This window comes from Balaenoptera borealis, assembly GCF_965194805.1.
Source record: "Balaenoptera borealis genome assembly, chromosome: 10".
Classification (NCBI taxonomy): domain Eukaryota; kingdom Metazoa; phylum Chordata; class Mammalia; order Artiodactyla; family Balaenopteridae; genus Balaenoptera; species Balaenoptera borealis.
The window spans coordinates 115,513,228-115,540,579 of record NC_138874.1 but is presented as its reverse complement, the minus strand read 5'-3'; the positions used below and the strand labels follow the sequence as shown (position 1 = coordinate 115,540,579).

The 27,352-nt window shown below is 43.3% G+C and overlaps 1 protein-coding gene across 4 annotated transcripts in view; it reads right to left on the bottom strand.

Moving 5' to 3' along the window:
* Nucleotides 1-27,352, bottom strand: part of GLRX3 (glutaredoxin 3) — a 30,813-nt gene extending 3,461 nt beyond the window's left edge. The window contains exons 1-10 of one of the 4 annotated variants that reach the window (XM_082407394.1): nt 27,208-27,352; nt 21,576-21,684; nt 13,353-13,427; nt 12,436-12,637; nt 7,359-7,531; nt 7,059-7,120; nt 4,846-4,903; nt 3,793-3,845; nt 425-464; nt 224-316 (exon numbers count right to left, since the gene is read on the bottom strand). In XM_082407394.1, the coding sequence (XP_082263520.1) occupies nt 224-316; nt 425-464; nt 3,793-3,845; nt 4,846-4,903; nt 7,059-7,120; nt 7,359-7,531; nt 12,436-12,637; nt 13,353-13,427; nt 21,576-21,684; nt 27,208-27,296 (954 nt within the window). In that variant the 5' untranslated portion in view covers nt 27,297-27,352. Of the gene's footprint in view, nt 1-223; nt 317-424; nt 465-3,792; nt 3,846-4,845; nt 4,904-7,058; nt 7,121-7,358; nt 7,532-12,435; nt 12,638-13,352; nt 13,428-15,717; nt 15,743-21,575; nt 21,685-27,207 lie in introns of those variants that run through there. The other 3 variants (XM_082407395.1, XM_082407396.1, XM_082407397.1) reach the window with 3 other exon arrangements.

The following is a 27,352-nucleotide window of genomic DNA, read 5'->3' as shown; positions in this document are numbered from 1 at the left end:
GGCAGGAAAGGCCGCACAGTAAGGGGGCTGATTTGCCCGGATCAGGTGAGAGCTGAGAGAACAACAAGATATTATGGTCGTAGAGATGGTAATGCTGGTCTAGAAGTGATTAGATATGAGGCCAGAAAAGAACATCGAGGACAACCCCAATGAAATGATAATTTTGAAACGCGCCCGGGTTTTCAGTTCTCTGGGCTCCCAGACGAACGAATCCCAACCTCACCTTAACGATGTCCAGTCCTCCAACAAGCTCCCCTTTCACATACAGCTGAGGGTATGTCGGCCAATTGGAGTAAGTTTTTAATCCTTGCCGAACCTACGGAAACAACAGGGACCCTGAAACCTTCCTGTCAGATTAGGATTAAATGATAATCCTAATGATTAAAACTAAGACAAAGGACAAAACATAAGACATAGAACTTACTTCTTCATCCTCCAAGATATCAAATGTCTCATATTCAACACTACAAAAAAGGAGAAAACATTTTAACAAGAAATACAGTTCTAGACAAAAATTATAAGAACTATTTGGTGTTTCAAAAACAGTCAAGAAAAGTAAAACTATTTTGTTGCTAACAAAATTTACTGTGGAAAAATAGAAATTATTTTACTTCTTAATCTGTCAGGTACTACACAGAATAAGTCATCCCAAGACACCAATTTATCTGGAGTTTTCTCTACACAATATCAGGTTAGACAGGGGTCGGTGACCTTTTTGTAAAGGGTGAGGGAGTAAACATTTCGGCCCTGCAAGCCATACAGTCTCTGCTCCAACTGCTCACCTCTGCTGTGAAGCACAGAAGCAGCCAGACAAGGCAGAGATGAAAGGACAGTGTTTCAATAAAACTTGATTTACGTAAGTAGGCGGCCAGTTGCAGTTTGCCAAGTTCAGGTTAGCCTCAGCGTTGATGCAGGCCTGTCGTTAACACCCTCACTCCATTTCCAGCCCCCTCGGCACTGCTGCCTCCTAACCTACTGGCAGCTGCTCAGGCTGTAGGAGGGAGCAGCCCTGCTGGTGCCCATGGATGGAGGCTGGGGTCTCACCAGCTGGGAAAAAACACTGCCAACCAACTCTACCCTCTGCAGATGTGCCTTCCACACAGCAATAAACTTATCACAGAACACACATGCTATACGTTTTTTCTTTCTTTTTAATTATTTATTTTTGGCTATGTTGGGTCTTCGTTGCTGCGCGCGGGCTTTCTCTAGTTGCGGCGAGCAGGGGCTACTCTTAGTTGCGGTGCACAGGCTTCTCATTGCGGTGGCTTCTCTTGTTGCGGAGCACGGGCTCTAGGCGCGCGGGCTTCAGTAGTTGTGACTCATGGGCTCAGCAGTTGTGGCTCGCGGTCTCTAGAGCACAGGCTCAGTAGTTGTGGCGAACGAGCTTAGTTGCTCCGTGGCATGTGGGATCTTCCCGGACCAGGGATCAAACCCGTGTCCCCTGCATTGGCAGGCGGATTCCTAACCACTGTGCCACCAGGGCAGTCCCATGTGCTATTTTCAATATGCGCAAAACCAGTGAAAGTGTTGTGGCTTTATGCCGCGTAATGAACACTACTTGTATAAATTAATGAAAATTCAACCACATCTACTCGGGGAGGATTTCATTACAAGGTGATCAAAGAATTAGTAAGAATGTAAGACTGAATCCCTGCAGGGAGACTGTGGGTACATGTGCGATTCCAAAAACTGGCCAAAGAAAATGCCACATATAAAGAAACAAATTTTGTTTTCCATAAAACCAAAACCATCTTCATAGGGAAATCTTGTTTACTGAGTAAACAAGTTCCAAAGAAGACTGTCCATGATGCAGGAAACAGTCAAAAAAATAAACTGACAGGATAATCAGCAGCAAGTTCCAAAAGAGGAATGTTTGAAAGAAGAGCAAAAATGATTTAAAAAAAAAAAAAAAAGAATCACCCAATGTAAGTCTCCCTTCAAGTTGAACTAAGGAGGCAGATCTCCTAATTGACACGGTACGATACAAATAATGAGTTCTGGAACTATCTATAAAGGATCTAAGAAGTGCTGGGCCTAAATGTACATAGGTATATAGAGTCACAGCAGCCAATACATCTCCTAGAAGTTCACTGTAAAGGGTGCTTTTCATACCCAATACACACTAGGTACTCAGCCCCTCAAGGCACGCGTATTTTGGCTAGGGAAGGAACAGACACGTGCAAGAACGGAGGAAAGGAATAAAGCACCAGGAGCTTCCTCCACATTCTACTGGCTCTCAGCAAGACCGCGGTCCACTCAAGTTAACAGAGCCTGGGAGGCGTTTGGCCAGTCTCGAGCCGGGAGGGCACTCTCTCCCAAAGAAGGTGCTCCACTGGGGGTTAACTGGTGCTTCCAATCCAATCAGGATTAGACAGACATGGGACACAAAGTAAAGTTATGGAGACTTTCCACCAAATACTTGAGCGGTGATGGACCTAGGGTTGTCCTACCCTGGCCTCAGGATCTGAGGGGACACACTGGCACTAGGGAGAGATGGCCTGAGGGCGACTCACTGGGAGCTGCGGCAGAGGGAAGACAGAGAAAGGGGGCGTAAAAAAACGACCAAAGCCAAGCCAGCCTCTCCTGCCTCCTGGGGCGGGGTGGAAACGAGGCAGCTGGAGGCCACGGGACAAAAGCGACTAGACTCTCCTCTGTGAAACGTCACAATCATTTGAAGAGAACAACTGTGTTTCTTCTTTGGTCCCTAAAGTTGTATTTGAACCTGTGCTACTCCACCCTGCCCACGAATGCCCAAATGCTTTGGAGATAACTTTCCGTGTCACTTCACAGGGTCGGCTACTCTATTTAGAGCTACGGTTAGAATCCTTACAATACTGAAAAGAAGCAGTTGAGAAATAATAAGGAAGAAAAATAAGCAGAAACATTTGACAACCCCATAAAACATGTGCTAAGTATCTCCAAACAAGTGGTTTGGTGTTTTCTTTGTTTTCGTTTTTTTTTAATAAATTTATTTATTTTATTTATTTATTTCTGGCTGCGTTGGGTCTTCGTTGCTGCGCACGGGCTTTCTCTAGTTGCAGCGAGCGTGGGCTTCTCATTGCAGTGGCTTCTCTTGTTGAGGAGCATGGGCTCTAAGCGTGTGGGCTTCAGTAGTTGTGGCACGTGGGCTCAGTAGTTGTGGCACACGGGATCTAGAGCGCAGGCTCAGTAGTTGTGGCTCACGGGCTTAGCTGCTCCACGGCCTGTGGGACCTGCCAGGACCAGGGCTCGAACCCGTGTCCCCTGCACTGGCAGGCGGATTCTTAACCAGTGCGCCACCAGGGAAGTCCCAAGTGGTTTGGTTTTTAACCACAAAACTCAATTACAATTTTCTTACCTGGCAGCTCCATCACTAAGGACAGCAAAAGCATGAGCTCTGCAATGTAATCTACCCTATTTCTCAGATCCAGATAATGCATCTTAATATGTATCCTATCAGTTTCATGAACTATTTGGAAACTAGAATTTTTTTTAAAGAAAATTAAAAGCCTATAATACACTTTCCCTAAAATATCTTTATGCATGGTAAGAACTCAGTTATCAACTTTCCTCTGGGAAAGTAGACAAAGAGTTATTCTGATGATTGCCAGAATACCTCCTTTATGTTACCGATAGGTTGGACACTGGCCAGAAAATTCTGTTGTGGTCTAAGCTAAAGCATTTGCAAAACGTTACAGCAAAAATAAATAGATAAAAATATATGAACAGATATAACGACTGAAAAGCATCAGTGGCAGAACTGAAAAGTTAGAATTTCTTAAAATATACCATTTGAAAACAAGATTTACTTACCCAGTACTATTTAGTATTTCCAGAATCTGTCTGCTGAAGCCACACTTAGCTTCCTAAATTCAGAAAAAAACAAATTTTAGGATGCACTGCATTTCCCACACAGCCCACGAGCATGGTTGTATCTAATGCTCCGTCAAGGGGGATAGCACCTGCAGAAGGCGGCCACCTCCCAGGGCCTCTTCACATCAAGAGCCGTCAGAGGAATGAGACCTGCACCGTCAGGACTGACCCATCCAGACGTCGTCCCAGACGCACGGCCCCTAGACTTACCTTGGTTTGTAACCACTGGAGATGAGCCGTGCTCTAACATTATAACCTTTGTGGTCAGAAAGGTCCTGAGTTAAACCCTGAGGCTTCTGCTGCCCCTTCTATTTCACTCAGACGGCCTCAACTCCACCTTTCTGCAATGATTAGGGTCATTGTTTTCCTACTCCCAACTGGACTTCTACTCCCACTTTTTAAATCTACCTTCACACTATAGAGCACCAAACTTTTCCGAGATTATGGAAAAATCTTACAGTTTTTTTCACGCCCCAGGATTCCAACTCCCAATCCTGTGGGAAAGACCTGGCAGCACATAAACACCTTAACTGCACTAATGATTCTGTTCCTAGAATTTATGCATACTTCCTGAGCTTCCAGGAAAAAAAGGATAAAAATCTGCTTTAAATAACCACCAAGAAGAAAAATAAAAGGTGTAACTCGGGAAGTAGAGAACCAAACTGCACACTCCAGGAGGCGACAACAGCTAACAGAACCAGTCCAGTGTTAACAGTGCTGACCACGTTAGCTGACAAAGTTTGGCAGCAGGAAGAAATGCGCCCCACTGAGATTTGATGATAAAGTCAAGCAAAATGTAGATCACTTTGTTTGATCTCCATAAGCACCAACTGACGCCTGGAAAACTTCCTGCTACCACTACTGCTTCATTAGCTAAAGCCAGGAAAAAAAGATTTAAGTGTCCCCTTGTTGCAGATGTTAACATCAGAAGAAATTACAAATAAAACCATTCAAAAGAAATTACAAATAAAACCATTTTTGAGTTTTCTTTACCTGTTTGTTTCCTTTCATAAAGAGCATCACAGAAGCTTTATTTGTCAGTACTTTGAGCCTGAAGAGAGAAAATTGATATAAAACGGCTCAGCTAAATTATTAAACACCACTTTCACTCCGCTTCATGAGCAGCGTACATCTTTGAGAGATAGCAGGATGAGAGTCCACAGCTTTGAGTGGCATTAAACAAGCAAACGCACTGACATTTTCCTTTATTTCACTGTCTCCCTGAGCCACTGTAAAACACAATATGGCTTTTTAAGGCAATGAATGTGCCTTCAAGTTGCAATTTAAGCCCATCAACTCACAGAACTAAAAAAATAATAATAACCAACTCAGTAAGGAATTGTTCAGCAAGGGACCTATAGACTGAGCCCACCCAGAATTTCCAGAACTAGACGTGTGTGTCCCTTTCCCATCATGAGGCCCACATGGCTCTACACTCTTCACGCCCACAAGGTCCCACCTGCAGGGAGAAGCGCTAAATCTTGGAGCACCAACCAACACCAGCTGCTAAAATCAAATGCTCTCGTCTTGACTTTATGTTTGGTACTTTATACCATCTTTCAAACCTCATGATCTAACTTGCTGTCAGGAATGCTAACTATCTGCATGTAGCCTAGAGTCCAGAAACAGTCCGCATCAGGACAATGGGCTGCTGAAGGGCCTCTAGGCCCCAGTGGACAATGGTGGTCACAGCACCGTGTTCTCCTCCTTCCACGTGCTCTGGATCATTCATGGCTCCAAATCTCCTCAGAGGAAAAAGGTATCACAAACGAGACACACAAATCATGCACAAAGCTACGTCACATACACTTTCATGTGGTACAATCAGCTAATTCTCAGAAAGACCCCAATCACGCACCTGGAGACCCAACTACCGGGATCCAGGGAACCAAACAGGTCCCTCTGTCCCACCCACAGAGACATGGCCAAGCCCAGGAACTCAGGCTCCTGCACTCTGCTTTCCAGGAGCCCTTTAAATTTTTACTCAAAATATACTGGATATTACTTTCTATGTAATTCTAGCCAGTTATCTTCTGGTGTCTGAAACCACAGGAGATACAAACACAGCACATCAGGAAAAGAGAGAGAAGGTCTGATGAAGACAGGGACAAAAACAACAGCAAAAGTGTATTCAACACAGAGGAAAATAAACGGAAAGCAAATACAAGTGTATCTGTAAAAAGAAATTAGAAAAAGCACAGCAGTCTTCTGAGGCCACACAGCCTCCATGGCCACCCAGGCCGTACAGCAGAAACCCAATTGAAGGCACTAGAGTATCAAAGGAACTAGAAGCAGCACTTTCTTACCTAAAAGGTAGTAAAGGGTGTAAATCATTTGAGAAAATGTGGCACTTAAAGGTCAGCTCGACATATATGCAAACTATCAGAATTACTTCATTAATCAAAAACAGATAAATGAGGTGTTTATTATTAAACACTTTTAGAAAATCTCAAAATGTTAAATAAGAAAATTACAACAGAAGTTTTACCTTACAAAGTCAAGCCCCGACTATGAATGGCTGATATGCTGCTGTATTTCAAAATAAATTGCTTTTTAATCCTCTACGTTAATTAATATTTATTACATTTAAAATCCTAACTTTAAGTCTTCCTACAGGCCAAAGCCCAAACCTTCTATAAGATAAAGTCTCTGAAAGCAGATTGAGATCCTTCATAAAACAAAGAGATTTTACAGCTCTAAAATCTCCTCGAATTTTTAAATTACCACAGTTCTTCTAAAAGCAGTGAGAAATCCCCCAAGTGTTTACACACGAACTCCATGCACAGCATCTGCTTTCCACACTCAACCACTTTTCACAGTGTTCTACCAGGATAGTGACAGCAACAGAAGAAAACACAAGTAAGCCAGCTTTAGGCTGTGAGCAGGAACCGCTACTAAAACCTGAACACCAAGACAACTGGATCCCAGCTCCGAAATGGAGAGAACTAAAATTTGGTCGTTCCATGGTGACAATGACGTTTCTATAAAACAAAGACTATCCTCTACATAATCATTAAATTGATACAAAATTTTCTCCAATCCAAATCAGACCTTCCCAAGTCTGCATGACTAGTTTGCAAACGACACAATTATGACTTTGGCATACAAAAGCAAATCTCTGATTTCTACATAGAAAGAGTAATGCAAAAACTGAAAATTTAAAAATGTTTTTAAAATAATAGCAGACAAACTTTTAAAACGCTTACCTTTCCTCTAACTTGGGGGCTTTGGGGCAAATTGTCTCCAGTTCTTTAGATGCTTCTAGCTCCTAAAATAAACATACATGTAAGTTTAAGAAACATTTATTATAACATAAATCTCCTTGGTCATGCCATAATACAAAATATTAATGAATCACCTCATCAGAAACACTTTGTATTTATTTCAGATTCATATTCATAAAGGTAGAGCCTTAAGAAATTTATACTTTAGATTTAATACAGCACTTATAAAAGTATGCTTAAATACGAAAATTCTTTATAAGGTACAGTCTTCTCAAGTCTAACCTTAATTATATCAAGTCCTCCTATGAGCTCTCCAGAAACATAGAGCTGGGGATAGGTGGGCCAATTGGAATAGGTTTTGAGGCCCTGACGAACTTCTTCATCTGAGAAGATATCGAAACTGCTAAACTGAATATTATGTTTGTTAAGAATTTCCACCATCTGCTTGCTGAAACCTGCATACAGAAAAAGAAAATCAAGAACTTAATTTCTCTCTCTCAAATACACACAATTTTAAATTAATTCAGATTACATATTATCTACTGAACGTAGATGTCTGCCTCTATTTTACCAATGATTTAATTAGCATGGCTGAATAGCATGTAAGGAGGAAACAAACTCCAAGAACCCCTTCTCTGACCTTGAACCACATCACATGTTCAGGTATGGCTTAACTTTTTAAAGTACTCGTGAGTTTAAACAAAAAAACCAAAAACAAAAAAAAAGTATGTTTATTTATCGAAGTTCCTCTTCAATATTAGGTATTTTTGTTGTAGGAGGAACAGTACTGGCCAAAAAGCAGAGACCTCAAGCCCCAGCACCGGCTCCATTCACCAAGGGGAGGCACAGTTCAGGCCCGGACAGCCCCCTCCGCCTCCCTGCACCTTCCCACCAATCAGGGGACTGACGTGGAAGCCCAGACAGTCCCTCCCAGCTCTGCAGTTCTGTGAATCCAGAGAATCAACACCGGCTGGAGGAAAAAGCTCTACAATTGTTATCTTTAACTACTACTTGACCATACTTGGAAACCCAATTCTGTTTGCTTTCTACTGCCCTTTTACTACTTCCTGTGTACCCATTTCAATAGTTCTCAATTTTTACCATCCCTAAACGGAATAAATTAAAAATCAAGAAGCAATGTGTTCTCTTTTAGTCTAAAATGGATATAGCACATTGAATTTCAAAGCTATCTTCTCTGTTGTTATATATGAACTGTCAGTAGACTGCTGGTATTCTTTCTCATCTCGTGTCATAACTTGACAGTTTCTTTTCTAAAACTATTTACATTCCCCAAAGTATGTAATGTGATTTTATTTTTACCGCACTGTAGTGACAATCGTATGTTCCATGATTTTATTATACTTTTTTTTTGTTCTGTACTTTTTTGACATCATTTTCTTATTATGACATTAGTACTGAAGAATAAGAGTGTGAATATCAGTCTTTTATAAACCTATTAGTCTTGTCTGAAAAGAGAGTATTTTTCTTTCTATAAGCTAATTCTTCCCGATTGTTTTTCAATACTCTGTACTCTACCCTTTCACATTCCATCATTCTTCTTTTCAAACACCGTCGTAATCTGCTGGAAAATAACCTATTCTTCAGATTCAAAATTCCTGGAAGATTTAACAGCATCTGCAATTATTTTTAAATAAAATCAAACCATGAAATTCAGTATAAAATTAATTGTACGAATAGGCTTTACCTGATGTCATGCAAAAAGCACTTTTACTATTAAAACATGGATCTATTACTGGCTCCAGACATTTTTAGATCTGCCGTTCATTGAGATGAAGCACCAGTATTTATTTGTATAGCACATAAGTTGCTTTTCCTACAACTGAAGTGTTAAGTTCATGTACAGCCTGAAGTAAAACACTGATTCTGAAATTTTTCATTCATCTGGGAGTTCATTAGTAAACAGCTAACGGCTGATTGCTGATGGTTATTCTGTTGCCAATATATTAACTCATTTCTACTGTAACTGGCTGAGAAAAAGCTTTATTTTTGCTTCAGGCAATTACATGCAGACTAGAAAGATTGATTGGTAGAGTTTCATTTTTAAGGGTTAAAGTGGCAGACTGGAATGTTATGCTTAAGGATAAAATAGTGAGAAGGCTTTATTCTAATAACAAAATGTTTACATCCACTTTGTTTAGGAAAAATGCATGCATGCAATAAAAATATTTAAAAATAGAAAAACCACGTTTAACTGTCCCAGAACCACCATTTCTACCCACAATCATTTCTGCTCATGACAGAAGACATGAATAAGGAGCCTAACTGCCCCACTACGTAACAACAACGAGACCCTAAAGAACACTGCGGAACCTGCAATGTTTTTGTGTCTGATTTAAAAAGTAAAACCCAGTTAGATGACTCTCACTGCAGGAGAAATTTCTGCACTGTGGTTCAAATACCTTTTGCTTTGCTAAAAGCTTTGTTAGCAGAAATAGATACAAGAATTCCCAAATAACTTGATTAACCTGCATGTTGAAGGATTCATCATTCTGTTTAAAAAGATGTACATCTCAGCTCTTCTTGAAAATCATCCTAAAACATGAGAGCCCTCTCTTTCCTGTCCTCCTGAGCAGCACAGAATAAGGATAATCTAATTCTTTGACGACTGAGACCCTATCAACATGTCAGGCTCCTAATACATCATACCATTCTCTAGGTAGAGCCCAAAAGTGAAGGTCGAGAAGACAGAGATGTGCAATGTGCAGGGGCTGGGCTGAGTCCAAGTAGATTCCAGGGCAGACCCTGAAATGGCTTTCAAGGTCTCCTTGATGCAAAATTTAAATGTTATTCATTCATGTTTTTCTGATTAACTGAAAGCAAGGTGGGGGCCCGCTAATGAAAAATCAAGTGTAGCTCTACTCCACAAAGGGTGTCCAAAGGGAGTAATGCATGTTACTGACGGTAGTGCTTTCAAAGTGAATTCTGTGCAAAATATGGAAATACCAGCCACTTGAGCTCATGAGCACTGATGGCCATTCTTTTATAAAGGAGGCTCTGCCTACGCCTCATCTCTAACATACCACCAGAAAAGCAAAAACAATTGTCCACTAAACAGGCTCAGAAAGGAAGAGGGTGAAAGTCGTGTACATTCCTGTAAGAGAACAGTTTGAAGATAAAGACAGTTTGTGTAGCAGTGCACACAGAAAAGGACAAACAGAATCAGAGCAGCATCAGTGAAGGAAGCAGCAGGGCACAGTCACAATAAAAGACTCCCAATTAATCCTTAAGTAGATGTTTTTTCAAAGAATACCAAAACTCTAAAATAATCTATTTACTATACGTGATAGAAAGACATGATGTAACAGAAACCAAAATACTGGGAAACAGAAAAGCCTATTAAAGTGTAGTTATAAAAATTATAAACAATAAAATAAGTACTTGTACGGAATGAAACTCTGTTTATAATATGTATCTAAAAAATCTTTTTGAATTCCCCAAGTATTTATCTAAATGTCTATAATACAGAGTTTTTCCTATTGCTCTGAAATGTTTCAAAGTTTCTTTTTTATTCTACCTCGTTATTTGTACAGTCTTCCAAATGCCACTCAGATGGTTAACATAAAAATGGCTAGAAATACATCATAAATCCAGTCTAATGAAGTAAAAGGTAAGCAGAAAAATGATTATTTCTAAGTATAATTCTAATTTATTTGAGTCATCATACAACATCTGAATTGAAAAGGCTCTCCAAGACTGGCTCCAACCCCCAACACCACCAAGGAAGAAGTGAAGTCACACGGAAGGTAACTGATTTGTACCTCAAGTTATCAAGGCAGGTGGCAGGCATAGGGGCAGTTAGGACTGCAGCTCACCAGTCGTGACATCTAGTCTGCGAGGCTTTCCAGTATACCTATCACCTTCCCCTCTGCTGCCTCAGAATACCTTCCCTAAGCTTCAGTTTTTACCACCTGCCAATTTCATTAGGTTATTATTCAGAAACGATTAAGAGAACACTACTGTTCATTCCCAAAGGAAATAATATTCTACTGGTTTTACTGTAGGTTTCCTGTGTATAACCTGCCCCACCGGTTCCTCCACATCTTACAACCAGTTCTACAGCACTTCAGGCTTCAATGAAGGTATTTAAAAAAATCCACTGGACTGATTTAAGTCCCTGTTATTAGGTCACCACATAAAGTACCAGAAATGATTTTCATGCCTGATGGGAGAAAGTGAACCAGTTGCAACATCCATTAAAAACAAACAACCAAAACACAGAGACTATCTGTTGCTATCTTTGGTTAACTCTAGTATAAACTAAAGTAGCCTTTCAATACACAAACAGCAGGCATCTGACATGGAAATACTGGCAAGGAAAATTTTCAAGCATAACTGAGAGAAAAAGGAACCATTCCTTTATCTTCCTAAGATAGAATTCATCATGAAACTTTACGTTTAAAACTAGACTGTTTCATACTTTCATATGTAATTCGCTAACTATACAGGGAAGAATTTACAATTAACTTTATATTGGAAGCTTGGCTATATTATAAAATCACACTGGACATGCAGTAATCATATCAATGACACACTCAACTTTCCTGCCACCTATCTTAATAAATCCCTCCTGTGCAGTTGAAACAAACACGCATCACCAAAAGGCATTAAATGCTCCATTATGCAGCATAATAATGTTGTATAAGGCACAGTAAAAAGAAAACAACGTAACCCCAATACCAGAGGGGCCAAATAACTCTGAGACTTACTCAAGGACAAAATTCCAAGCATACCTGTGGTAAGACAATAAGAGTGACTCTAAGCCACAGAATTGGGAATCTTTAAATTATGTGCAGCTAGAAATTGTAATTGACATCAATGGGTGAATAATACAGTCATCAGATGCTGAGAGACAACAGGGAAGGCAGAAGTACACCGGGTAGACATAGGAACACTACTGCAATTCTGTACATTTTCAAACTGCTGAATCTGGACTATGTGAATAAAAGGAGGCTGCCAAGAAAGAGAGGTAAGTGTTAAGAGCAGAGTTAACTGAACAACCCAAAAGCCCATTAATGCAGACAGCAGTCTGGCAGCCGGAACCTCATCCCAACTCTGCTACCCAGCGACCCGAGCGAGTCACCTTCACTGGGACTTAGGCAGTAGTTAACAAAGATTTTGAATCAGATGATTTCCAAGATGCCTTTTGGTTCCAACATTCTCCGAGTCTACACTGCAAACGAGTTCTCACACCTAATTATAGAATCCCCTGGGAGTTATAACGTTTCCCGCTCTTCTAAGGGTGTCTGAACACAAGTATCAGATATACGGCGCAGCCTGCACAGAGCGCGTCGCCTCAGCTGCGCCCCTCCCGGTGAGTATCCTCAGGGCAGCCCCTTACCACAGCGCGGCTCCTGAGGAGTTCCCTTCATGAACAACATGCAGGGGGCAGCGTGAGTTAACTTCTTCAGGCGAAGGGTGAGGTCTTCCTTCGGGTGCTCATTACCACTGGGTGGGAAGGAGCCGCTAGACGCATGTCGCTGAACCTTTTTAGTCAACTCTGGGGCGTGGGCACCATCTAATCGGTCCATTTTCTGAGAATTCTAAAGTTAAAAAAGTCATTTAGAGTATGTGTGCATTTCTTCATCATCTCTATATTTTAGGCTCTAAAATTACAACGAGCACAAATCCATAGTTCTAGCCAGTTTTTCAAGAGGTCAACATTATCACTGGAAAAGTTTTTTAAAAATCTGATTACAGATTACCTGCTATGCATCTCAATTTTAGAAATAAATAATTGTTTTCTTTTTTCCTTTTTGGGAACATACTAGGAAAGCGGCACTACTTCTCAAACCAGGTCAGAAAGGATTTCCCCACCCTCGCTGGGATCAAATCTACTCTTAAGTATAAATGAGGTACTTGGGGGACTATGCCAACACCCAGGGGTACCCTGAAGCACTGATGTGCACCCACTTCCTAAAGGAGTCATTAATCAAACCAGAACCAGCCAGATGTTTCATTACGTCCAGGCACATGCCCCAAACAACCAACTTCTGACCCAACTCAGGGAACATTCTGGGTTTACAACCACGTATCTGGAATTTTCTCCAATCCTGGTGGCTGTACCTCCACAGTCCATGCCCCTTTTCCAGGACCCCTAAGGGCAAGCAAACGATGAGACTACAAGAAGAAAGGGCGAAGCCAGGAGCAAGCAAATGCCTAATGTTCAGGGAGCAGGGGAGAGGGCAAAGGAACCAACACAGATAGCCCCGTGGCCCACTGCACATAGACGATCTCTTCTGCCATCTTTATCCTTACCTTGAAAAACAGAAAGGTGGGAACAGAACTAATTTCATATTTTTCAGATACTTCAGGAACAGCTTCAGCTTCCAACTTTAAAATAAAAGAATTTAAGCGTGATTATAAAAAGATCCTTTTTTACTACTTCAATATGTAAATCAGTTTCACATGCATTATCCCTTCAAGTAGTTGATGTTTTTTAAAGAGTATGGTATAAAAGTTTATGACACATTTACATTTAAATGAGACTCACTGGGCTGGCATGTCATCCACTGAGTCTGCGATATCAAAACAGGTTCAGAGGTTTTTATTTTGTTGCACATTTCAAAAGATGCCTGGAGGCTGTGAATAAAATTTTTGGTGCACTAGTGACCTAGTAAATTTTCAATCATATGCAGCTACGACTATATTGAAATCCATAAATCACTGACCCCAGTTATGTCATGATTACAGTGCTTATTTTCTGCCCACAGCAATTCTTGCTGTTTGCTCTATTGACTAATTTCAAGAGGCAGTACATCATGACTGACAGTTGCAGCCTTCTGCAAATTATGAAGCAAAAAGGAGTATTTCTTCAATAAACTATTGATGTCTGATAAATTTCACTTTTAACTCCTGCAAGGCTGCTGGACCCAAAGCAGATATCTTGCTAGGTTACTTGCTTCTGGGTCTATTCATACATTTAAATGCATTTTAAATAAGATGACCACATTCTATTCGATAGTTTCCTTGAAGCCCTTCAACAAGATCTGATGTGGTATCTGATACGTAAACTTAAACATTATTTAGTAACGTCCTTTCTAAATAATTAGAACACAATTACCTCAAGCTTTTTACGTGGACTTTCTAAACTGTATACTTTGAGAAAAACTGAGATACATTGTTATCTTTCCCTCACAGGACTCTCAATGTAATATAAACTCTGAAAACCAATAAAAATCTAAATTCACACTACACCTGTAGGAAATAAAATTTATTGATAAATTCTACTGTTAAAGAGTTTAAACTATATACACTGCATTCTTCCAGGAGTGAAAGACCCTCACCGGGCTGGAGACACTATTTTTGTCTGGAGCCCTAGCCCATCAAACGGGCAGCAGTGACAAAGCGGGAAGCAGCCGTCTGTCTTTGGCGCGTGTCTCCAGCCCATACGCCCTTGGGTGCTCTCTTACCACCTTAATTCTCATTTCTTTACAACGCCCTTTTGAAACAATCTTCTAAATTATTTGCATTCTCCAATGTGAAAAATTATATACATTTTAAAGTCGATGTCAACTGTCCCATAAAACTGAAAAAAGAACAAAGAGAAGGTAAAGCATTCGGAGACAGCTATTTAGAAGAGACTCTTTCTAAAGTCTAAGAAACTTCTGTGCCATATTCCTTCATACAGTTCCACACTCAGACCGAAGAAGAGCACAAAGGTGATGCCAAAGGCAGCGCGTCACTATCTGTCTTCCGGCTAGCATCTGGTGAGTGCCCGCCACACACTGGGCACTGACTGGGCCAGGCTCAGTGAAGACCGCCCCCCCTCGCTGGCACTCCTGGATTCTAACAGAAAAGTAACACAAGTCAAAAACCAGGCAACACTAAGCAGAAACAAGATAACAGAGTTTTAAACCAGAACAAAACAAGAAGCGTCCTGACTCATAAAATCAAATTCCTACATGCTTTTGAAACTTGATCTCTTCTCATATTCCTGCTGGTTTCCAGTAGGGTCCCTTACTGACAACTCTGCTGGGAAGCAAATGATGCTCTTGAAATTCCTGCTGAAGCCAGGAGGATCACTACACGTGCCTCCCTTAAATGAGCTCCCAGAAGACGAGATCTTAATAAGACAAAGGCAACGGTGACAGGCAAATCCTCCTGAGCCCGGGCCAGGAGCACCATTAAAGGCAAAGCCGTTCCCCAGAATATCAAGGGCACCTGAAGTCCGAAACCTTCACAACACTAAAACTCTTCGGAAATATTTCCGTTGGATGTAAAACAACATAACCGTTAATAACAATGGAAGTAGAAGATAAATGTATAAATACTAAAAATTTTTAATTTTAATTTTCTTCTGCATTCCAAAGAGATCAAAGATGGCCAATAAGAGCTAATACCTTCCTTGGAGGCCTGCTCTGTGCCATAAACCACGACATGCCTTTACATGAGAGCACCTAGACCTGTCACAGCCCGGGAAGTATGGGGCATGTAATCATCTCAGCTTCACAGGGGGCCAGGTAAAGAGGTCACTCCAGACACAGTTAATAAGCAGCAGGGCTGAGAAACAAACCCATGTTTGTTTGACTACAAAGCCTGTGCTTTTTTCACTATACTATGGTTAACTTTTCTACTACAACAATCAAACAAGAAATAATCAAATTTCAAAGACAGGACTTACACATGACTTCAGGACAAAACAGACACGAATATTTCCAGAATGGATTCCCAGCCGGAAGGCCTCTGGGGGAACCACATGCTTCCTATACCGTGAATCTCAAACTTGGACCCTCCCCACGCAGCGTGCTTTGTGTCTGTGGAGAAGGGGGAGGAGGGCAGGGAAGTGTTACTAAAGCAAGATGAGTCCAGAGGAAGGGAATTCTGCATCATCTCCTTCAATTTACCAGGGTCACCACTGACCATCGTGATGATAAGGGCTAACACCGTTCTAAGTACGTTCAGGCACTGAGTTCACTTAATCGTCACAATAGGTGCTGTCTTTCGGAAGAAGCCGGGACTTAAAGCGGCTAGGTAACAGGGTCGCGAGTACAACACCGCGGGGCGGTGGAGCAGTCGGGCTCCAGAGCCTCACTCCACTCTCCGAGGCCCTGCTGCCACTTCACCGGGTCCAATGGCTACGCCTTTTTTCTTCATTTTACGGACCTTTCAGTATCATTCAGTAAGGATGACCACACCCACTTTCTCTGACACCCTTCCCTTGGCTTTCTGTGGTTTCTTTTCCTCCAACTCTCAGACTGAGCCTCTGGCTTCTTCCTTCACCCTTGGGCGACCACTGCATGGCTGCACATCCCAGGACTTGGTCCCGAGTCTGCTCCTCTTACCTACACTCATTTTCCTAGAGCGGTCTCATACGACCCCCGGGCTCTAAGGAGCACCAGTATGGTACTGCCACCCAAGTTCTCTCCAGGCCACACCGCTCCTCTCACCTCCAAGCCACACACTCGACATCTGCACTCAGATCCCTACTGGATATCTCCCACTAAACCTGTTCCTCCCCAGGGCATCCCTATCTCATTTAAGCCATCTACTTGCTCGAATCAAAAAGGAGACAACCTTGACTCATCTTATTTCCTTCACCCCTGACATCCAATCCATCAGCAGGTCTCCTGGGTGCCCCCCTCCAAAATATAAGCCGACTCAGACCACGACATTATTTCAACATTCTCCCCACTAGTGTCCAAGGCATCTCTCACCTGGCCCAGTGAAACAGCCTCCTAACTAGTATACCTGCTTCTAGTCTGCACCCTTACCCCCTTCAAACCATTCTCCACATGGCAGCCACAGTAATCGACTTAGGAATCAGACTATGTCACTTCCACTGCACTTGGAATAAAACCAAAACTTGACCACTGCCCACAAGGCCACTCGGCCCTTGCCTACCCTGCAACTTCATGTCAGAGCCTCTCCTCCTTCACTACCCTCCAGCCCCACTGGCCAAGTGCTGATCCTCTAAAGTCTGCACTTGCTAAGCCTCTACCTAAAAGCTCTCTCCCAGCTCTTCCAATGACTGCCACCTTCTCATTTTTTAACTCTCACTTATTAGATACACCTTTTCAGCCCAACCTAAATAAAGCACCCCACCCACCCAAGTCCCCATCTTTCATAGCCTGCCTATTCATTTCTTTTGCTGAACTTACTACCACCTGAATTACCTTGGTACTATGTGTTACCCATTTACTGTCTGTACCTTTACTGTTCCACATTCCCAGTAACTAGCATACTGTGTGGCGTATAATTAAGTATTCAAGAAATAAATTTTGAACAGAATATTGAACTAACAGTGGTCACTATTCCTAAGCCAAAATGGGAATGACTACTTGCCAGTGGTGGCAATGAGCCTCCAAGGTTAAGGCCAGAATGATGAAATTCGACATTCCAGTATAAATCAGCTGTATTTCAATAAAACAAGCAAACAAAACCACCTGACATTCCAGGACATTCTGTTATACCTCCTACAGGGCTTCTTTCTGCCCTGTGACAAGATACAAAAGGAAAAATTTTCAAAATCAAATTCTTTATTTGTCATATAGTCAAATATAAATTTCAAAATAGTATTTAAATTAACATTTCTGATAACTTTTTTTTTAAGACTTTGTCAAACTTAGCCCAGAAACAGCTAATAAACTATGTTAATTGTGGTATTTTTTCATTACCAAGACAGCATCGATTAAAACTAGGATATTTTTAAGATTTAACAATTCTACTAGAATTATCTGAGAGACATCTTAGAGTTCCTAAAAAATGGAATCCTACACATGCTCTCTAAGATGCCAAATAAACTGATCAATATTCTCTGCTCCCACCTGCACAAAGGAAAGCAATTTAAAACAAAAACAAAAATGAACAAACAACAACAACAACAAAACACGGTAAGGTAAAGGTCCCTACCTCAAGTATCCCACCATCTAGTCAAGAAGCCAACAAAACGGGAACGAAACGACAGAGCAGATGAAGATACAAGATATTCCCCGACTAAGAGTCCAAACAATGGCACAGACTAAGTTCGGAGAGAGAGGAAAGAGGGAAAGAAAAAAAAAAAAAGCCATGGAGGTACACAAGAAAGACTTCACACAAAATGGATTTGATTTAAATCATCATGTTGTACACCTTAAATACACACAATCTTTACTTAAAAAATAAAATAATAAAATCAACTACAAAATTTTTAAAATAAATTGCCACTCCTATTAAAAGAGGGATTTGACTTGGACCATGAATATGACTAGTGGTACCCAATTTCATGACCCAGTACTATTCTTCCTCCTTCCCACCCCCCTACCAGAAACTATCTTGAAATAGTCTATCTACCAAACAATTTGATTTAATGTTTTAAACTGACTTTACATAATTTGAAAAGCAAAGGCACTTGATATTTTAATTAGCTGGTTAATTTTATTCTGAACCCACGAAGGTTTCTGTGAGACTTCCAGCAACACAAATAACTCATGGATCTCCTCCATGCCCCTGGAGGTGTGAGAACATCAGGGTGGGACACAGCCCCAGGACCTGACTGGACATGGCAGCCGATGCAGGTGAGTGCAACCAGCACGCGGCCTAAACATGGCACCAGGAAGGAGCACAGGTACTTTATTACCATATCATCAGTCCAGGAAGGGAGGGGATTCAGATGCAATATATGTGAAAATCTTGCCTTTCGGCAACCTATTCCAATGAGCACAAACTACTGGGACCAAAAATGTATGCTAGCTTTTCTCTGGTATTATTTTACCATCTTCTACAAAATAAGGAATTGTTGATGATCACAAACCTTTACAATCAAACTATTAAAAACATAAGTGTTTAAAACCATCTATATAATGATTCTGTAAATCGAAGTCATAGAATGAACTAACCTCTCGTATGTCAAGTCAAAAATGCCGAATGATGGCAGTCATTTAAAAAAAAAAAAAGACCAAGAAATCAAAAGAAACAGAGGGTAGTAGAACATCAATTCTATACCCTAGAAGCTTCACAAAGCTCTCACTGAGAAAGCTGTTCTGAAATGAACCACATGCCTCTCTTACTGGGAAATGCCAAGAGATCTCTCAAATATTTTACCTCTCCTGGGCTGACTATTGTTCAGCACTGTGGCCTTTAAAAGTACCTACCGGGCTTCCCTGGTGGCGCAGTGGTTGAGAGTCTGCCTGCCAGTGCAGGGGACACGGGTTCGAGCCCTGGTCCAGGAGGACCCCACGTGCTGTGGAGCGACTAGGCCCGTGAGCCACAACTACTGAGCCTGCGCGTCTGGAGCCTGTGCTCCGCAACAAGAGAGGCTGCGACAGTGAGAGGCCCGCGCGCCGCGATGAAGAGTGGCCCCCGCTTGCCACAACTAGAGAAAGCCCTCGCATAGAAACGAAGACCTAACACAGCTAAATAAATAAATAAATAAATAAGTCAGGAGCTCTTTAAAAAAAAAAAAAAAAGTACCTACCTTCCAAATTCCATGCAAATGATCTTTACCTCTGAGGATGTCTAAGTAAGAAAAACTATGCCACAGAGTGAATTTGCAGAAAGTAACGACCTGGGCAAACTACCCACCTAGCCCTGTCACCCTCTCCGTGAATGGCAGGTGCAGTTGGGTTCAGGTATCCCCAACAGATAAGGGCTTCCCAACCCTTGGCTTGCTGAGACACTTAAGCACTTGAACAACTTAAAGTCTCACTGCCAAGTTTGGTACCAATGTGAGAAGTAATTCTATAGTCACTTTAAATAAATCATTCAAATGGCAGCTAAGAACAACGTGCTACTTAAACCAGTAACATTATACACATAAAAGCAGACTTACAACAATTACCATCATCTTGATTAATCTTATGATTGAATGTTTAATCATTCATTTCACTTGTAATCATTATCTTTTATCACTGACCAAACATGCAGTTTTAATGTTCCCTTCCATTATTTATATTGGACATTTTAGGGTTACATTCTAAGGTTTCACTCCACATTTCACTGGAATTTTAATTCAGTCCTTAAATTTTAAAAAGCTAACCACTATAGTCATACTTGCTCTATCTGCATAAAGAACACTGGAAGGATTCATGCACAATTAATACAAGCAGCTACTTACGGGACAACAGGGCTGACAGGGGAAGGAGCGGGGCAGACCTTCTCAATGTGCATCTTTTTATACTGTTTTGATTTCTGAACCATCTAAGTGCAATACCTATTCAAAGCACACTTATTTATATAGAAACTGTCTGAAAATTATATCACTCACTATACAAATGGATTAGTATGTCAGAATTCTGGGTCTTCAGTTTTCATAAAAAGCGGCATACAAGCAATACAGTTGATGTCACTTTTAACCCCATATACAGGTATACTTGCCAACATATCCTCTGAACTCACAAACCCTGGTTTTAAAAAACAAGGCTTTGGGCTTCCCTGGTGGCACAGTGGTTAAGAATCCGCCTGCCAATGCACGGGACATGGGTTTGAGCCCTGGTCCGGGAAGATCCCACATGCCGCGCAGCAACTAAGCCCGTGCGCCACAACTACTGAGCCTGCGCTCTAGAGTCCGCGAGCCACAACTACTGAGCCCCGCGTGCCACAACTACCGAAGCCCACATGCCTAGAGCCCGTGCTCTGCAACAAGAGAAGCCACCGCAATGAGAAGCCCGTGCACCGCAACGAAGAGAAGCCGCGGCTTGCCCCAACTAGAGAAAAGCCCGCGCACAGCAGCAAAGACCCAATGCAGCCCAAAATAAATAACTTTATTTAAAAAAAATAAAAATAAAAATAAAGCTTTGGTTTCCTGTCTGCTTTTTTAAATACTAAGGATTCAGCTTTCTCCCTTCCCCAAATTTCATTTCTAAGATATTCAGCTCCTATTTTGGCCCTGCTGCCTAAATGAGTACTAAGTCCTGATTGATAGCGTTAAATGTGCCTAAACCAAGTGAGCTAATCCAGTCACAACTCTCACTTTCCTAGTACTACCTACTCAAGAAAGATACTAGGAACGCAGAGCATGCACAACGGGGTGAAAAAAAAAAAGGCAGCAAGGGAGAGACTGGCTTCCTTTTCCTCTGCTTCCTGGCAGGTCAGAAGAACTCAGTTTCTCCTGCAGGTCTGCACCTCCCTGGCCCCGAGAGCAACCTCTTCCTACTCCCCAGGTCCCTACAGCGGCCTTCACACACCCTTTCTTGAATCACTTTCCATGTCACACCTAGCTTTTCAATGAAGTAAGTCTTGTTACTATCTTTACTATATTAAAACCACAATTCCCCACAATGAATGATCTCATCTGCTTTTTGCCCACGTAGACACTCCCCCGACTGCCATCCTGTCCTCCCAACCAAGCATGTGTCGGGGAAAGTGTGGTGAGTTTTACACCACTCGGTATTTGAAAAATGCAAAACCATTTTAAGATGTTTAAGAATAATCTACTGTGATCCCAACACCAGCTATGAACATGAGGAATCCCACACCAGTCCTCCCTTATATGTTAATAAAATGTAGTCTAACCCATAAATCAGAATTAAATTCTTAAAAGACATGACACTGAAAACACAGTACCTTGACAAATGAAACCTGGGGGTGCTCTCTGGCTAGCTCTGCCATCACGTCGTTCATCTGAGCACACTGTGGGGCCCATGGTGCCCAGAAATGGACTACGAGGAGGGACCTGTAAATCCATAAAGCGCAGGTTTTAAAAATATAGTAGCTTTAGAAATAAGCAAATACTGATGCAGATCAAATCTATTAGCAAAGAAACCTGTACAAGGACCGCCTGAATTGTTTTTGTACTGCTAGAATCTTGTTATATTAAACACAAACAGAAATATAACAACTTGCAAGGTCCTGAGAATCTTTCGGATGAATTTTCAAGTTAATGATATTTCTTGAGTCAATACTTAGCTCACATGAAGTGGTTCTGAATATTCATCCACCTCAACTACTAGCCACGTAAATTAACTCTATTTTGAGACCCTTAGGAAAGAAAGATGGAAACTAGATTTCTGTAGTCAAGGCACAACGTTTGTGAAAAATGACTGTATATGCGTTACTACTATTCATGTTAGTATTTACTTTTTAGACATGGTACTGTGATGAAGTGACCATAGGAATAGAAATAAAACGTTGCAAATGAAGGTATATAAGCACAAAACAAAGGGAAAAAAAAGGGAGCTGCTTTTCACATACTTTTTTTTATTATGCTACAGAAGATTTTCTAAAAATTGACAGTATGAACAGACAGAATAGCGATTAATAAATTGTCAGTGAAATTCTCAGGAATCTCAGTAAATATCTATCAACTATTTTCTTATAAAATTATCTTGGCAAAGATATATTTAAGTCTATCCTCATACCCAACTGAAAAACCCTTCAGTTTTACAGAATTCCAAATTCAAATATAATCCCCCTTGACTACAAAAAAATCTGAAAACCCATTAAAACACATTGAAAAATATGTTACACGGAGAAAGGAAACAAGGACAACTAACCTTGGGCAAGGAAAGGAATAGGATACTTAGCTCGTGTGAGCTAAGTATGGAGAGAAGGAGGAGCTTACCATGCAGTTTTGGGGGCCAGAAGCCGAGGGAGGCACTGGGGACTTGAGAGAGCGGGGGGCAGGATTTGGTGGCACTGGAGCACAGTCTAAATTTCAGTACCTCCAAGTTTCTGGCTTAGTGACTGATGGCTAGTGGTAGCACTAGCCACGAATCACAGTACAGAAGCTGCCAACCTGAGAGAAAAGGAAGTCTAGTGGGCTGTGACAGTCTGGAGCTCAGGAAAGAAGTCCATGCCTGATCTGCACATCTGGGAATCAAGAAACAGCGCCGGCGCCATGCTCATCCACACAGGAGGATAAAGAGGCGGCCGAGGGCAGAGCCTCTGGGGCTCATCAACACTAAGTTAGGACAGATGGCGGTAAAGGAGCCCTGGTGGTAGACCAGAGAAGGGACCTAAGAGGCACACAGCAAGGTTCAAGGGTCTCCCGGAAGTCAAGAAGGAAGGGGAGACAATCATCAAATGCAGCAGGAAGGGCAAGCAGCAACAGTGAGAGTTCAGTCCAGCGGATGACAGAAGCAGCGTGTGGACCACTGGACTGAGGACGCAGAGACAGCTAGAAACCTACTCTGTAAAAGACCGGGCTGCAAACAGAGACAGAGGAAGGATCAGGACAGGAGCAAGGAACGGGCTGTTTTCAATACAGGAAAATTTTCATCGTTTATTTTGTGAGGGGACAGTGCAAATGGGGAGGGAGAGGCTGAAGATACGAGAGACAGCTAAGGATTCAAGGTCTCAAAGGTGGCAGGAGAGGGAAATTGAGAACAGAGAAGAATTCGCCTTGAGAAGAGGGACAATCTCCTCCGGGTCAGGAGCAAAGGAATCAAGAATGGGTGAAGCTACAAGTAAATGTCTAGGTGTCAGGGGAGGGGCAAGTCGAAGAAGAGCTCTGGAAGATGCTTCTGGAAGCCCTGTTTTCCAGGTAGGAAGCAAGGTCATGTGCTGATACAAAGGAAAATGGAGGACAGGGGTCACAGGCAGGACCGAGGAAGACCGGAGGGCTGCCCAGGGGCACACAAGAGTAAAGCAGGAGGCGCTAAAGGCAGAGCCGCCTAAGGTGGGAAAGGACACATGGCAGGGCCCCTACTCCATGGGTTCCAAGTGCAGCAGCAGAAGGCAGGAGCTTCAGCGAGCGGGTAGGTGGGCAGAGACTATGGAGGAAGTATTTCACCAATCCCTGCTGCCTCTTCCTCTCGGGCATGCAGCTAGACTACACCTCTCAGTCTCCCTTGTGTCCCAGGCTGGGGCCCTGGAACTGAGCTGTGGCCAGTGGGATGCGGGGCAGAAGTGAGCTACCTGGCCCCGCAAAGCCTCCCGCGTGAGCCTCGGCCTACTCCAGCCTCCTCTCGCAGAGCTTCTGCACAGCGTGGCGGGGGGCCTCTGGGGCCTAAGGGATGGTGGGAAGGAAGACAGGCCCACGAAACGACGGCACAGGAATGTTCACAGCAGCCCGGTGCATAACAGCCGAAACCTGCAAGTAACCCAATGTCCACAAACTGGAGAAACTGCTGTATATTGACACAACGGAATACCCCTCAGCAATAAAACAGGAACCAACTACAGATACACGGCAGCATGGATGAATCCCAAAAACACACTGAGCACAACAACCCAGACATGAAAGACCAGGAGTTCTGCGACTCCATTTACATGAAGTCCAAGAAGAGGCACAACTCATCTACGGTGACAGAAAGCAGATCACTGGTGGGGGATTACTGGAAAGAGCCTAAAGAGCATTCTGGGGCTCTACATTCTTGTCCTGAATGATGGTTACTCGTGTTAATACAAATGTCAAAATTCATCACACCCAGCAATTAAGATCTATGCATTTTACTACAGTATATAAGTTAATACCTCAATCTTTTAAAAGTTAGATACCACTTTTTACCAAACTGAAAAAGAGATTTTTAAAATCATAATATTCAATGACAAAAAGGATAAAGTGAGATGGCACTTTCATATCCTACCTGTAAAAATTAAATTGGAACCTTTCTGAAATTTCAAGATACTGACACACTTTCAAGTATCTATCCTACAGAAGTCATTAAAGAGACAAAGATGTACGTATATGAATATTTTCCCAGTATTTTACATAGCAAATAACTGTAAAATCTATTGTTCAACAAGATAGTTTTCTTAATGGTCATACAATAAAGTATCATAAAGCCATTAAAAATCATATATCAAAGAATGTTTAATGACATGGGAAAATGCTCACAATGAGTACATTTTTAAAAAATTAAAATAGGTTACCCAACTTTTTAACAGTATGTGCCAACGTATGTAAAAAAGAAAAGAAAAAAGTACACATACACAAATTCCGTTACTACTAATGTGGCTCGGAAGAGTAATTTAACTTAACTTCTACATCTGTAAAATAGCAATAACACCCTGGGAGGTTGGGAAGATCAAACAAAAATATACAAGCACTTTGAAAACATTAAAGAATGATATTAATGTTATTTTACATTATCCACAATATTCTCATATTTAGATGCTTAACTTCCTTTCCAATTAGGTACACAATGCCTAGTATCATAAGGACATAAACCTGAAACAAACATAAACGCTGTCACCCTCTCTTGGATTATATGTAAGTATTCTCTCCACCTTCATGGACAGCCCAATATGCAGGGTGCATTGTTTAAGGAAAACCTTTAGAGAAAGACGAGATCCAAATCCCTAACTACTGTGATGTTAAACAATGTAATGAACCTTGGTTCTTTATCAGTAAGATAATTATTGATCGATAAATGGTTGTTTTTCTCTTATTACAGGTGTTCTGCTCTTATAGTTATGCTTCTGCAGGCAACACCAGCTACCATTTATTAAGATCACATAGTATTAGACTCTGTTAAATATTTTACAAATGGGCAAAAACCTTAATTACTCTGTAAATGGGTATTAATATCCCCACTGTATAGACCAACTGAGGTTTCAGTAACATATAAACGTCTGATTATTAGACTTAAGCAAAAAGTTTTCAATTCACATGAAATTTTAAAATTGAGAAGTGATGATTTGTAAAGTAGACGTTAAGTAACTACATTAACAAGCACTATTTAATATTCTGAAATGCTGCCACTTTCACCAAAAGTAGCAGAGATTTGTTCCTTCCGCAGATGCCAAGCATCACTTCCTTCCCACGTGCCCATTTAAACTAATCACCACGAAAAAGGTATATTGGTTTCCGGATCATTACAAGTACGGGCCCGTGGCAAGAATTAACATTTAAACTTTTTCCAACTGTGATGTCTTAATGACTTTTTTCTTTAAAAAACGATACATAAAATCAAAAATGTGAAACACACAAAAGCAAAATAGTCCTCCAGGTGACCGTGAACTGAACACTTAGGAAGGGCAGGTCCACACGAGCTCTGCTCCTCAAGACGCCGCCTCTGGGGCACTCCACAAGTGGGCCGCCGGAAGATGGGGGAGCGCTGGATGAATCACCTTTCATCAATGAGTCCACGTCATTCTCTTCGCGCCCCCCCCCGCCCCGCCCGCCCCGCCCCACTCGCCCGTTTCTGTCAGTTTCCCAGCAAGACCGGAAACGCCGCAAGAGCGGCTCTGGCGAACACCTTTTAACTTCAGCACGGCGGCGAAGCCAGACGGCAACTCTCCCAACGCACCCGCACTCCGCAGCTCAGCCGCTCGCCAGCGTACTCACTACCCGCTTCCAAGCGCGATCCGCTCCTGCACTCGCGCCGATACGCTTCCACTGCCAGCGAGCCCGCGCAGCCGCGCCGCAGCCCGCAGAAGAGCCCGGGCGCGAAGGGGCCGCGAGTGCTCCCGCCGGCCAGGCAGCACGCGTGTCCGCTCCCACACCCCCGGGTGGGCACTGTCCTACCCCTCTCGCCGCAGAGGACACTCCTGAGGCCTGGTTATGAAACGTGCGCAGCGGCTCTGGGGCTGGCTCCCAGGCAATCGGCTGGCGCTCCGCCGCCCCCACCGGCCATGCCCCGAGACGCCGCCCAGCCCCCGAGCGCTCGGGCAGAGAAAGCCGCGAGACGGCTGCGGAGGCCCCGTGCCCGCCCGCCGGCGCCGACTCGCAAGCTCGGGGTTTCCATGTGTTCCCCCAGGTCCGGCCTCTGCACCCCGGTGGGTCTCCTTCGGACGCCGTCCCAAGGGCGAGAGGCACGTGGGCCAAGCCAGAGCGGACCGCGGCTGAGCCCGTCCAGGAAACAGGAGACCCCCGTCCTCGGCCCGGACAGCGCCACACAGTGCGCTCTGCCCCATCACCAACACCCTTAAACGCCCCTCGGAAAGGAGGCAGGACCGCCGACCCAGCTAGGCCTTCCTCCGCCGCCCGCCCGTGATGAAGCGGGCGGGGGCCGGGGTCTCCGCGCCCACCCCCGACCCGCGGCTGAGTCCCCGCGTCGCCGCGCCCCGGGAGGCCGGGCCGGGCGGCAGGGCGGGACCCGGGCCTCGGGGCGCCCGGCGGGCCGGGGCCGGGGGTCTGCGGTGTACCCCGCTCCCCTTCCGGGGCGGGGACCTGGCCTCGGGGTCCGGGCCGCGCCGGCGGCTCCGCCCAGGCCGGGCCAGGTGCGAGGGAGCCGGGCAGCCCGCGCGGCCGGCCCCCGCCGCGTCCCCTCACCTCTGCCGCCCGCCGCCCGCCGCCCGCCGCCCCGCTCACTTGGCTGTGAGGCGCAGCAGCTCCTCAAACTGCCCGGCTGAGCCGACCTCCACAACGGCAGCCGCCGCCTCAACCGCCCCCGCCGCCATGCTGCCACCGCCAGACAAGAGCAATCGAGCGCCGGCGGTCGATGGGGGAGGGGCTC